Consider the following 13896-nt stretch of genomic DNA (forward strand, 5'->3'; position numbering starts at 1 on the left):
AATAGTGGATATAACACCAACACACATTACAACTGATATTACACCTGCCAGTGGAAGGCTGGTCTTCCCATCAAGTCCTGTTTGTGCCCCTCAGAATCTGGTGGGGTTGCTGATGGAGCAGGGTGTCAGGCTGTGGCTCCTTGCAGTCCCAGGTGGATGGTGGCTGCTCTCCCAGCTCTGTTCCTTCTCTTCTGCACATCCCATACCCAGCACTGGGTTTGGGGGTTCCATATTTAAACCCCTGAGCAGGGCACTTCATCTCCTTTCATCTCACAAAATCCCTGCATTGTTGAGTGTTTTTGCAAAATACAGAGCTTAGCCCAAGTGCTCGCTGTAACTGGGCATATTTAAAAGTGGGACCAGGCTGGCGGTTCCTAGCCTATGGAAGGTAAAGGACTTCACTTGAGAAATGAGTAGAGGAGACTATCACTCACCAAAGGGAAATGGTGTTGACAGCTTTGGTGGCTGTTCTCCAATGCTATCTGTGTGGCTGGACCCTTCACTCAGGCAAAAAGCTGAGCAGGTTCCCCCTGTTCTCATTCCCAGACTGGGGTCATGCAAGGCTGTCAGTCTGTCCCTGTGCACCCGCGGCCATTCACTTCCAGCCCCTTTGCTGCCTTGCATAGTTTCTGCACATTCACAGCAATGAAATGAGATGGTGCAGCATGAATGCACGTCAGTACCAAGAAAACCTTACTAAGGTGTGGTAGTTTTCTGTCCTGGGAAAGGGAGATACATTTCATTATTCCTCTTTTCTAGAAAAACAATCCTCCCTGTGTTGTGCCTATTCAAACTGGTCCACCCCAGAAGGAGCCCCAAAGAACTTCTCAGCTCTTCTTGGAGGGCCTTTAATCTTCTTGGGAAGCAATGAAGTCAAATCTTCTTTAATGTTGCTTTAATATTGCTGGGAAAGAATCTCTTCACATTAGGCCTGACTAGAAGCAAATGAGAAGTGCGCATGTGTCCGCTTATTTTGCAGCTCACTGAGTGTGAAATCTTGGGCCCTCAGTACTGTGAACCTTGTAGTTGCTTAACAGTTTAGGAGGAATTTGATGTTGTCATCAAGTCCAAGATGTGTACCTACTGTTGTAGGAGATACAGTAAATGGGAAGGAATCCTTTAATGAGTTTTACTGCTGCCTAATGACAATAAAGCCTCCGAAGTGTGGAATTTGTTTGAGTATAGCGTCTGCTTTGTGAGTTTTTCTCCATCCTGTGTCTGTTTGCTACTGAGCATTGTATTGCTTTATTTTCTCTTCTCATTCCGTGTAAAAACCTTTGCTTTGGTGTTTTGGTGTTAAGTTTAGATTTTTCAGTACAGAGGCTTTGGAGTAATGTAGCTGTGATGGGTGAAATGGTGGGGAAACTAACTTAGGAAATTAGCTACATAATCGCATTAGTGTGAAGTTGTGCAGCAGACTGCTGTTTTCAGGAAACCGTTCCTTTTATAAAGCATTTAGGCTTTAAGCCTCCAGTGCTTTCACATACCTTAAGATTTGGAATAATAAAAAGTAGGGGGGGAGGAGGGAGAGCGAATGAGTGGGAGAGATACTGACCAAACTCCCTGTAATTATCTACTGGAAAATGACATTTGGTCAATGTACATCTATTTAGCGTAAGAACATACCTGGAAACAACAGGGAAGCCACCCTACCTGCGTGGCTAACAAAAAGACGTGGGCAGGGTTATTTCTGCAGTGTATGAGGGGATACAGACTGTGCGTTCTGCGTGCGGCAGCCGGGCCAGCATCTCTTTTGGGTGTCTCTTTGCCCTGGGTTATGGGTGAACTCTGTACCAAAAACTTCAGGCATTCAGCCTTCATTTTAATGAGGCTCTCTGGTGGAAAAAGCTCTGTAAGAGCTTTGCTGCTCTCTTTACATCCTTTCTGTTTGAGAGTGCCAGCGGGCTTCTCCTCCCACCCCAATGAAAGGGAGCCCTGAGAGCGCATGACCCACGTTATTATGTACGTATGAGTTAATTCTGCGTCTTTAGTTCTTGTTTTTTACACCTATGCAGCCTTATCTAACAGTCAAGGAGACTTTATATTAAATGGAGACTTTGTCGTCAGTATGTTTAAAAGGGAAATCAAAGTTGGGAATGCTGTGATCGAATACAGCGGATCGGATAATACTATTGAAAGGATTAATTCTACAGATCGGATTGAGCAAGAAATAACACTTCAGGTGAAGTATATGTTGTGTGTGTGGAAAAGTCCAGCCAGCATTACTGGACTGAAAAATGTGGGCAGCAAAGTCTGTTGGTTTACTCTGCTTCATCTTTTTTTCCCCTCAGGTTTTATCAGTGGGTAATTTGTACAATCCTGATGTTCGTTACACATTTAATATCCCCATTGAGGACAAACCTCAGCAGTTTTACTGGAATGCGTATGGCCCGTGGCAGCCCTGCAGTAAGCTCTGCCAAGGTGGGTGCTTGGGAAGGCTTTAAAGAAGACACAGTTTTGTCCCGGATTCATCTGGGATCTGGGTCGTGCTGTTAAATCCATCTCCATTTGCTTTCTGTGAGATTCTCATGTTATGGGTGTGACTGTTTCCCTGGGCTGCAGTAGTAGATAACATGGTACAAGGCGCACCACTGCTCTGCTGATCCTCTTAGAGAGTCTTAACCCACCCCCCCATTTCTGAAAGAGGTTTAAAAGCATAATTAAATGTCTCTTAATTGCTACTATAGGAGGAGTAAGAGAAATAACTGATCTGATCACTTTCCTGTATGACTCAAACGATGTGTGGGGTTTTTTTCTGTGTAGGAGAAAGAAAAAGGAAACCCGTGTGTACGAGAGAGTCGGATCAGCTCACAGTGTCGGACCAGCGATGTGATCGACTTCCCCAGCCTGACCCCATCACTGAGCCTTGTAGCACAGAATGTGAATTAAGGTGCACTCTACTCAGCCATGTGTACACATTACATCATATATTTATTGTTTACTTCTCTTTCCTTTCACTTCTCACCATAAATCCTTTTCTCACCAGCTTTTGTTAGATTTAAAAAAAAGAAAAGGATTAGCAGTTGCCTCTTTGTAAACCAAGAGGGATTGGCATCCACCAGCTGTGTTTTGAGAGGCACTTTTCTGCATTTTCACATTTCTTTTATTGGATTAAATTAGTGCTAACTATAAAAAAAAAAATCACCTAGTGTTGAAAAATCTCCCTGTGCAATACAGTGCCTGAAATCCGCATCTGCCTGGATCAGAAATGCTCAGCACCATCCTAGAAACAGCCTGCAAAGAGGGAAAAACATATGCTTAAAGCAAAAGAGTAACTAAGACTTGGATTTATCATTGTTTGCTTAAAGCAAAGATTAGGCTTAAGTGTAGAGCAGGTTTGGGGCTGTCCCCAGACAACTGCTGGCGAGCTGGAATTGATGGAGCATGGCTTGAATCATTACAACCCATTTTCCTTTAAAAAGCAATGTTTTCCTTTCTGGAATTTAAATATGGTGGCATTAAGTGGCTGTTGGTGAAGTAACTGGGATGGTCGAGTTTCCTGAGGGGTTTCTCTGGCTGTGCTAAACCCAGGGCTGTACAGGAGCTATAGGTTGGGTTGTCGCGGTAACAGCTGTTGCCATTGCAACAGGTTGGAAACTTGAGAAGGGCAAATGCAGGAGTTTGAAAAGCAGGCAGGGACATGAGGGCTCCCACCATTGAGGAGCTATTGACTCCAAATCCCCTTAATCTTATTCTTCTAGCTGTGCTGAAGTTTGCTCTCTAGGCTTAGGAGTGGGGCTCTGCACTCCCCACACAGGCTGTCGTGGCAGCTCCAGGATCCACAGGGGACATGTCACTGCCTCTGTCCCCATGAGCACCCCTGGCGAGGTGCAATAAGGTCCTCTTGACTCCAAGGTCTCTGACATCTCTGTGGATCAGACCTTGTGTCCAGCATCTCTTGACAGAGCTGGGGCCCGGCAGCTCGTGTCCAGGTGACCCTGGGGACCTGGTGACTCTGTTCTGGTGTCCAGGTTACCCTGGTGAGTATCCTCAGGTGGGTCCTCAAGGGCCAACAGCATCAGTCCTTGCTGCCCTTTCCAGGAAGGAGGAACCAGGGTGCAAGTCCATCCACCCAGAGGGAACAACCCTGCTCCCCACTGACACCTCTGGGGCTCGTGTGTCTTGAAGCAAGTAAATAGCTCGTGCTTTGGAGAGCTGAAACTGTTTTGCAGGCATCCTGCCTTGTGGAATGCCTTGTCACACATTTCAAGCCTGTGCAGATAATTTTCTGATGCTGTATTTTTCAGTATTTTGTTTTGAGAGGCCCAAGTGGTGGTCCTTCAGGGGAATGTGGAGTAGAAAGCCGTCAAAGCACTGCTCCCTGCTCAGCCACAGAACTCCCCACCACTTTGCATGGTTCCCCCGGAGTCATAGTGTGGCTTTGCTGTCTCTAAGAGGGACCTGGTGACAGTTCTTCCGCATATGAAACAATGCCAGGGTTTGTTGCCTCAGGTTTTTGGAAGCTTCAAAGCATTGGGAAGTATTGTAAGGAGGCAAAACTTCCAGTTCAAGAGTGTATATTCCTTATTTATGTCAAACACCCCTAAACATGTTACCTGCAGAGTCGCAGAGCCCCACAGCTCCTTCTGCTTCTTCTGATCCTCTCCAAGGCAGGCACCTTCACGTGGAGTAATGGATTTTTGCCACACCAGTGCTGACACTTGCTTTCCTTGGCTCAGGTGGCACATCGCGAGGAAGAGTGAGTGCACGGCCCAGTGTGGGCTGGGGTACCGCACCCTGGAGATCTACTGCTCCAAGTACAGCAGGCTGGAGGGAAAAATAGAGAAGGTTGATGACCGCTTCTGCAGCAGCCAGCCCAAGCCCAGCACGAGGGAGAAGTGTACTGGAGACTGTAACGTGGGAGGATGGCGGTACTCGGCCTGGACAGAGGTGAGGGATGCTCAGTGGTGCGGCAGACGCTGTCTCCCCCTCACATGGGGCTGTCAGTCTGTTTAGGTTGCATATAGCATATAAAAGTTGGCCACAATGATTCTGCTTCCATTGCTTTTTCTGGAGGACACTGTAGTACAAAGCAGCCTGGTACTTGTTTTCCACTGCAATGAACTTACGCTTTTAAACATCCCAGGGTCTGTCTTCATTACACTGAACCTGGCTGGTTTTCTTCTCCCATCACAGGCAGCCCTCCTGGCAGAAGCCAGGAGGATGTGTTACCATCAGTGGCAGACTTCTGAAATTTGTTTACTTTACGCTTTTTTGCAGAATACTTCTCCATGGCCAGGAATATTCCTGATGCAGACCTAGAGAATGATGAGCCTGGGGCTTTTCAGGGAGGGCACAGTGAAGGGGAACAGGCTGGTTGGAGATAATTTCTCTCTCCTAAAATGAGAACAAGCTACAGCCATTTGGGAGAACTGAAAGGCAACACTTGTAGAAGTAATAACCCAAAATGAATTTGTAAACTCATTATTAAGCTTAGCAAGACTGGATTTTTAAAGGAATATAAAAAGTAACAGCTTGTTACTTAAAATACAAATTGTTCTTCCGGAGGTTTTTTGCAGTCTCTTCACAGTCCTGTCTGCAAGTGGGATGAAAGAAATAAATGGGCTCTCAACCCATAATAGAGTGGCAGAAAGTATTGACTTGGTGTCTCTCCTTCCCAGTGCTCCAAGAGCTGTGGCGGGGGCACGCGGCGCCGGCGAGCCATGTGTGTGAACACCTACAACGACGTCCTGGATGACAGCAAGTGCAGTCAGCAGGAGAAGCTGACAGTGCAGCGGTGCAGCGACTTCTTGTGCCCCCAGTGGAAAACTGGTGACTGGTCTGAGGTAGGTGCTGGTCACCACTATGGGTTCACCCTGGTGGTGCCTGCAAAGCAATCGCTCTGTCCCTGCTCATCCCTTGCATTCTGTTTTTGTCCCAGGGTATGGTGGCACTGTGCCTGCTACAGAGGGTGTCCCCAAGGCTGTGCACAGGGAGGCTTGAGATAGACAACAAAGTCACTGGCCTTGTGACTACTGGTTAAGTGGCCATTTCCCTCCCTGCAAAGCCACAGGGGGTTAATTCCTCTCCAATCCTGCAGAAATTTCTCCCCAGTTTTTCCACAGTTCTTCTGTAACTTCAGGAAGAAAAATACCTTCTTGCCCTCATTTTCCCTTGAGATTGTCCTCACAAGCCCTGGCAGCGCTGCCTGTCACTGGAGGGCAGGATTTCACCCTACTAATGTCCTGCTCAGCCCTCTCGCTGCTGTTTATTACTGTTACCTCTTCTGCTGCTGTTGGTGTCCTTTGCAATGCAATAAAATTGTATCTTGAGAGGCTTTTCCCTGCAGCAGGACCAGTGATGCTGGAGAACAGTTCAAAGGCAGCTTGTCAGCATTGTGGCCAAATAGCTCTCATTTCTTTGACTCGTGTTCTTTTAGGAAATAATGAAAACTATTTAGTGGGAACAGGGATTGTTCTTTGCAAAAAAATCTATCTTCTGGCTCGAGCTGCTGGCAGTGCAAGCCATGCCAGCGTGGTGGAAGAGGCACTCGCACCCTGTGGGAGCTGAGACCCTTAACACTCATAGCCCAGCAAGCTTTTTGCAAGCCTTTGGCACCCTGTTTTGCACAGCTAAAGTGCTGTCGGGCAGTCCCAGGGCTTTGAGCTATATCTTACAGCTGCTGGAAGTAAAGATCCTTCATGGTCTCACTCTGCCAAAGTGTCTCAGCCCAGCTGTGCTCTCCACACTCCAGTTTCTCCTCTGGACCAGCTTCTGAGGACAATCCTGTCTCATTGCAAGACATTCACATGTTTTCCAGCACACGTGGTCATTAGCTAAATAACCGCCTCTCAGCACCAGTTTTTAAGTAGTGGTTGCAGCGGGGTCTCCAGGTTTATTTTTCAACACCGGTGCAGGTGCTGAGCTGGCAGTGCATCCTCAGCACCGCCTGAGCTTTTGTGCTTTACTCCTTGCAGTGCCTGGTCACCTGTGGAAAAGGGCACAAACACCGCCAGACCTGGTGCCAGTTTGGAGAAGATCAGTTAAACGACAGGTTTTGTGACCCCGAAACGAAGCCGGAGTCGGTGCAGACGTGCCAGCAGCAAGAATGTGCTTCGTGGCAAGTGGGGCCATGGGGCCAGGTACCACGGGGCTCGTGGTTGGTGGGACCTGGGTGCTGGTGGCCGAGGCTGGGTGCTACCCTTTCATCCAAACTCACCAGCATAACTGCGTTAATTGGTTTGCACACCAAAGCAGCCCTCTGTTCGTTTGGGTTCAGCGGATGGGCAGCAATAACAGTACCTGCCCTTTGTGCTAAATTTAATTTGTGTCATACTAAATTGGCCGTGATTTTTAAAAAAAGGGTTTCCAAGGTTACGCTCCTAAATCCATATTTAGGCACATAAATATGTGGCCTAATTTTCACAGAAAAGCTGCTCCCATTGAATAGCTTTTGTTGTTTTTAATGTTTTCCAGTTTCTGGGTTGGCAAAGGTTTTTCTGTTAAAATACAAGTTGCTCATTTCTCCCAGAGTGTTCTGGCATCTCCTTTTCCACAAAACTGTTAGCTCTTGACTTAAAAACAAACCCAGACTAGTTGTCCCAGTCAGACTTATTTCCCATCAGCAAAATCATTCATTAGCTGCCTGTGCTACCATGGGGCTGAACAACCAGTTTTAAAGAAGGATATGATGCAGGTTGTGCCAAAGTATGATTTACTGTGTGCAGCAAAGTAAATCATTTGAATGCTCGCACCTTCATTCCTGAGGAAGCAAGCGAAGCGTGTGAGGCTCTGGTGGGCACAGTGAATTAAAACTTTGACCTAATTTAAAGCTGAAATACATGAAGTGGAGAGAAACCCAGAGAGAAGCTGAACTTTATTTTTGCTGCTCATGCTACATGCCTAAACACAAGCAGGGATGATTAATACTTTTGAATGAAAGCAGCTACTCAGACCCAGCACTTCTTTCTCACTTCTTTCTCCTGTCTGTCCTCTCCCAGTGCACAGTGACTTGTGGCCAAGGCTACCAGATGAGAGCGGTGAAGTGTGTTGTGGGCACCTACGTGTCAGTGGTGGATGATAATGAGTGTAACGCTGCAACCAGGCCAACAGATACCCAGGTAAATCCTGCTCTCCTGTCTCCATCCTTTGCCAGTGTGTGTACAGAGGCAGCTAGGCTGCATCTTCAGGGGATGTCTTGCTGTAGCAAAGGCTTTTACCCTGAACACCAGCCCATGCAGAGCAATATCTTGGTCTGCAGTATGACTGTTGCAAAGGTGCAGCACAGCACCATGTTTTTGGTAGAAGCAGGACAGAGAAGCTGTATTAAGGGAGTTCCCATACAGACTCTCTCCATGTGATTAACATTACACTCTGAAGAACCAAATTGCCAAAAAGGGAACAGGCAGCTTGTCATGAGGGCATCAGGACTTTGTGGAGTAAAGATTGTCTTTTATATGGTTTATATCCATGGAGCCGTAGTCACAGGATGGGATGTGCATGGTGTGTCCAGATGCAGAGCTAAAGCTCTAAGAGCTCGTGAGCTAAAGAAGCAGCAGTAGATGAATATAGGAAAGCAACCAGAGACCAGAAGGATAAGAAGGGACAGTATTTACTGGCCTCAGAGGTTGGAATCTCTACATAGCAGACACCTCCTTTGGGTTGTGTGCACTCTGGGATGCCTGGCTGTGGTCTGGGCTCACGTGGCTGCAGGACTGCTGCTGTGTGGTAAAAATGGCAGCTTGGGACCGTCATTTCTCATCTGTTGCACGTGACAATATGGTGTATGTGCCAGCTACAATTCCAGACACATACCCCCTGACTGGATAAATTAAGAATTATTGCAAACCCTTTGCAAATTTGCTGAAGAGGCTTTCCATGCTGTGTTCACTGGTACTTGGAAGCGAACACGTGAATTCCCATTTCAAGCAGAGGACATGTCCATGGCATCTGAAGCAGTTGAATAAAACAGAACATTACCATCTATCTGTCATCTAGGAGAGTTGTAGTGCTGTTGCCCTGCCCAGCTTCAGCCCTGCATGACTTCACAGAGTTTAACTAAGGCCACAACATTTATGAAGGGACTGTTTTTCCCATGTATGGAGACTGATGGCACGATAGTCAAGGGGTTACAAACCTACTTGTCATCAGCCATCATTTGGCACGCATGTCTCCAGTGTAAGTAAAATCATAGCAATGAGGAAATCATTTATGCCGTTTGTCAAGAGCTGCCCTCTCCCTCGCAGTGACGATCAGTAGTAATTTAATTTTTGGCAATGACTACTTGTAGGCTTATGGAGTAAAGTCATGGCTATTCATCTTTTCTGTCACCAGACCTCCCAGGAGGTCTGGACAGGACCAAAACCCTCCTGTTAGGCACTGTGCCAGGACCAAGCAGAATGATGTGCCTGTCCTCAAAACCTTGCATGTTTAGCATGTGATGAAGATCAGCATGTGGACATAAGTGTTCTGGTGGGCTGCAGGGAATCAAAGGGCTGCAATCAACAATTAAGTTGCTGCTTTGCAGATGTGTGTTTGTACCAGAACTCTTAATGAACTTTCACTTTTTGCCTCAAAAATGTCTAGTTTTAATACACAGAGATGGCATATGGTTATGGGAATCTCTGTTGTAGAGTTCCCAATAAGCCAAAAGTCCACTGAGGGTTCTGCATATGAAGCCCTTCGGGTGCTGGTACCAAGTTTTGTTGATTCTCCAAGCGGATGCCAGGAGAAAAGCCACCAACACACAAGCATGCTGGTCACAGGTTTAAAAGACACTGTGTTGTTCATAATTACATTGAAGAAGAGACGGTTTAACTGAAACATCTGTGAAGTCTTTATTTCCCTCTTTTCCCTCATGTATTTCATGTACAGGACTGTGAAATAGCAGCATGTCCTCCCCATCCAAATAGTCCTGAAGCCAAGAGATCCATATCGGGTATTCACAGGACACAGTGGAGATTTGGATCCTGGACACCGGTAAGTGTGTGTCTTAATACTTTCAGGATTCCTCAACAGTAGACAATGTGATATTAAGTACGTTTGACCAAATTTTCATTCCAAAGCCCTCATAATATATATCAGGAAACTTTCTAGTGGAGTGTTTTTTGCCCTTCCCTAGTGCTCTGCAACATGTGGGAAGGGTACCCGGATGAGGTATGTCAGCTGTCGGGATGACCAGGGCTCAGTGGCCGACGAGTCAGATTGTTTCCACCTCCCGAAGCCATCAGCCACGGAGATGTGCACCGTGACACCATGCGGGCAGTGGAAAGCCCTGGAGTGGAGCTCTGTAAGCATCATGCTGTCTCTTGCCACCCTGTAGACCTCATTGTTAATCTGTCACACGTACCGTTTTATAAGTGGGGGGATTAAGGTCTTCTGCTGTTTATTATTAGCAATAGCTGTCTGTCAGATTTTTGAAGCCAGAAATGTGACTGTGTCTCCTTTTCCCACTGTAACGCAGTGCTCGGTGACTTGCGGTCAAGGTAAGGCAACGCGACAAGTGGTCTGCATCAATTACAGTGACCAGCTGGTGGACAGGAGTGAGTGCGATCCAGATGACCTCCCTGCCACCGAGCAAGACTGCTCCATGTCTCCTTGTCATCCGAACAGCCATGACTACGGCAGGCCCATCCACCCTTTCCTCTATCCGGATCATCGCCTGAAACTGCACCCTGGAGGCAGCCCGAACCGAAACCGTGCCCATATACCGGGAGGCAATCAGTGGAGGGTTGGCCCCTGGGGTGCTGTAAGTGCCCTGATTTTCTTATTTCTGATTTTTGTTTGTTTGGGGCTTCTGGGGATTTTTTGTTGTTGTTGTTTGGTTTGGTTGGTTTTGGGGGGAATTTTTTTAGTTTGATTTGTTTGGGGTTTGTTTCCCTGGGCTAGTCCAGGGCTTTTCTTAACGTCACCCCCAGGGAAAAGTGGGACCCTTCTCCCTGCATTCTGCTCTCTGCACACACAAGTAAGTGTTGCACTAGGCTGCAGGCATCACTTCTCAGCCTCTCACACTTCACATCTCCAAAGCTCTGCAGACAGAAAGCTGATGGCATTATTTTCGATGAGGCAAAGGCCAACCTCTGCTTCTTGGCTGTCTCCTGGGACATTTACAGCTGTGCAGAGCTGTTGCCAAAGCACAGAAGAGCTTTAATGCCAGCTCCTCTCACCCCAAGCAGTTCACAGTGCTTTATCACAGAAGTCCCTAAAGGGAATTAAGCACAAATGGGATGTCAAACACTGCATTAAAGGCAGTGGGGATTACTCACCTGCTTAAAACTAGGCTGGTGTTTATTTTCTTTGCTTAGTCAGCGCCTAAGTCATTGCACTGCTATTAGCAATAGCTGGGTTTTGAAGTTAATAATGCCTGTTAGCTGTATTAAATTTCTGGTAGTGCATTCCCACGGTGCAAGGCAATGGGAAGGACCTGGGAATGCAAAATTATTCCTGGATTCAACAAAGCCGTGGGCAATTGTGTCTTCCAGTGCTCCAGCACATGTGCAGGGGGGTTCCAGCGGCGGGTCGTGGTGTGCCAGGATGAAAACGGATACACCGCAAATAACTGCGATGAGAAAAACAAACCCATGGAGCAGAGATCGTGCGAATCTGGCCCCTGTCCTCAGTGGGCTTATGGCAACTGGGGAGAGGTGAGTGCACCGGTCACCCCAGGCTCCCTGTGCGCGGGAAGGTTTTCAGTAGTGGATGGCTGAAAAATGGGAGAAGTGGGGAAATTGTGGTGACATTTATTAGAAAGATTGGATGTTTTCCTTTCCATTTCTCATGGGAAAAGCTTCTTCCCAGGCGAAAGTGAATTCTGCAAAAATCAAGATTTTTTTTTTTTTAAGAGAAGTCCAGTTTAACTGAAGGCCTTTTTTTCTGTAATACAAACATTGCTCCCTTCTAAAAATTCATCTGAGATGAACAATTAGAGTCATTAACCTCCAGTATCATGTTGGGTTTGTCAGTATTGTTGTGTGGAGCAGCATAAACAGCTTTGGGAAGAGAGAAGCTGAAGCAGCTGATGCCCCATCTGAGACTCATGCAGCGCTTGGGGGGGATTTGGCCGTGGTGGGTTGGTTTGGAACAGAAACAACTATCGCATCTTGAGAGGTGCTAGTGCTTTGAGGGAATGGTCAGCGGTGTTTTTGCTGCCCAGACAGTGATTGCCCTGTCTTCTGCTGACTTCCAGTGCACAAAGCCATGCGGGGCAGGGACAAGAACACGGCTGGTGGTGTGCCAGCGCCCTAATGGAGAAAGGTTTACGGATCTGGGCTGTGAAATCCTTGAAAAGCCACCAGACAGAGAGCAGTGCAATGTGCAGGACTGTCCTAGAGATGCTGCCTGGAGCGCTGGTCCTTGGAGCTCGGTACGACCATAAACTCTTTCTCTTTGTGAACCATTTTGTGGATATCCTGTAACAACAGATTTTAATTAGCTTCAAACCAAGGTGCTAATGCTTCGTGTCTTAAAACTGCACTTAAAGAGGATTATTGACAATATATTGAGAATAACACCTGTTCAGGAAGGGCTTACATTAGGGGAGCTCAAGTCCTTTAATTTAAAAGGCACTTTCTGCTAAGTAGCCACCTTTGTCCGTTTGATTACACTGTGTGAGCGCTGTGCATTATGAGTCTTGGTTCTGACTGAGTCCTTCGCATATGGATTTAAACCTGGCATTTAAGCAGTACATTTCTTTCCATTGAAGTTAAATTGTTCTGATATTTAACGGTAATACTGCACTGTGCACCTACTGGTTTACCAGTCGCGTGTTCTCTGCCAAAAGCAAGATGACAGAGGAAAATGTGTACTAAATTGCATCAACTCCCAAGCATGTACAAGTGTGTATAGATGTGTGTGCACGTCCCTACCTGCCCCCACACACAACTATATAGAAACACATGTGCATTTACGCCCATACTCTATTTCTGTTCCTGTGTATATATAGTATGAACATGATGTGTCATGCAAAGGCACCCGTAAGCTTCTCTCATGCATCTCTCTGGTTCTGGGGAGTTATTGTCAGGCCTGATTTCCACTTGCTGCTCTAAATATTAGTCAGCAAGGTGGTGGAAGGCTTAAAACCCTGGGAGTTTTCTAATAACAAAATAGTGTTTGGAGCAGAGATGGCTTACATTGCTCCTTTGCTGCTGGATGAATCTGCTATGGAGATGTTCTTGCGCGGGCAGAGCAGCCCTGACCCATGGGCTGGGGTGCTCTTTTGGGTCTCACAGCTTTGAAATTGTCCCAGCCCAGAGCAGCAGCATCTGCTCAGCACCAAGGCGAGTGCTGCCTGGAGCACTTCTGGTGTGCTGGAAACCACGGACCTGCTGGTTTTGGAGTGGCCTTCAAACAGATGTCGACCTTTATTGTGTGTTTTGTTATAAAAGCATTTGAAGAAGATTTAAAAAAAGAAAAATTTGACTCAAAAGCACTTTATAGAAAAAAAAAAGGCCTGTTTGTAATGTATTGGACTTATTTGTCACTGTTTGAAAAGTCATCTTGCTAAAACATAGCCACATTCTCGTTTCTGCGGGTTCTTTCAGTAATGTGGATGCCTTCAGTAACACTCCTCAGTATTTTTATCATACCTCAGTGAGTTATACAATAGCCATAAAACCGCTGAACTGGTGTTTATATGGTGCTTCACCAGTACAAGGGATAGTGACATGAAATATTTCATTTGAGGTGCTAATGTATCACTTGTATGCTGATATAGTTGGTGCTAAAAATGAGTGAGGTGAGCTAAGCAGAGCTGGCAACCCATGCAGTGGCTTCCCTGCAGAACTACCGGCTGGGAGCTGCTGCCAACCTTTGTTACGTGTGCTGGACCATTTGCAAGAACCGAAGGTGTGGACAGAGTTGTGTTGCCTTTTGGTGTTGCTCAGCTTTCAGCCTCTTTGCAGCTGTCCAGGAGCAGGCTCCAGGGCTGACTCTGCTTCTCTGTGTCAGATATGCAGGTTG

The 13896-nt window shown here is 46.7% G+C and overlaps 1 protein-coding gene across 7 annotated transcripts in view; it reads left to right on the top strand.

Annotated features, from left to right (window-relative positions):
• The window catches only part of ADAMTS9 (ADAM metallopeptidase with thrombospondin type 1 motif 9), an 84340-nt gene that overhangs the window by 34125 nt on the left and 36319 nt on the right, over nucleotides 1–13896 (top strand). For all 7 annotated transcript variants that reach the window (XR_010475109.1, XM_065075524.1, XM_065075523.1 and 4 more), the window contains 12 exons: nucleotides 2016–2182; nucleotides 2292–2421; nucleotides 2764–2890; nucleotides 4680–4890; nucleotides 5622–5786; nucleotides 6918–7082; nucleotides 7941–8060; nucleotides 9814–9918; nucleotides 10061–10228; nucleotides 10403–10687; nucleotides 11421–11582; nucleotides 12125–12301. Coding sequence is in view for 6 of the 7 variants with exons in the window: in XM_065075524.1 (XP_064931596.1) it covers nucleotides 2016–2182; nucleotides 2292–2421; nucleotides 2764–2890; nucleotides 4680–4890; nucleotides 5622–5786; nucleotides 6918–7082; nucleotides 7941–8060; nucleotides 9814–9918; nucleotides 10061–10228; nucleotides 10403–10687; nucleotides 11421–11582; nucleotides 12125–12301 (1982 nt within the window). In the remaining variant the exon portion in view is untranslated. The remainder of the gene's footprint in view (nucleotides 1–2015; nucleotides 2183–2291; nucleotides 2422–2763; nucleotides 2891–4679; nucleotides 4891–5621; nucleotides 5787–6917; nucleotides 7083–7940; nucleotides 8061–9813; nucleotides 9919–10060; nucleotides 10229–10402; nucleotides 10688–11420; nucleotides 11583–12124; nucleotides 12302–13896) is intronic.

This window comes from Columba livia, chromosome 10 (assembly GCF_036013475.1).
Source record: "Columba livia isolate bColLiv1 breed racing homer chromosome 10, bColLiv1.pat.W.v2, whole genome shotgun sequence".
Taxonomy (NCBI): domain Eukaryota; kingdom Metazoa; phylum Chordata; class Aves; order Columbiformes; family Columbidae; genus Columba; species Columba livia.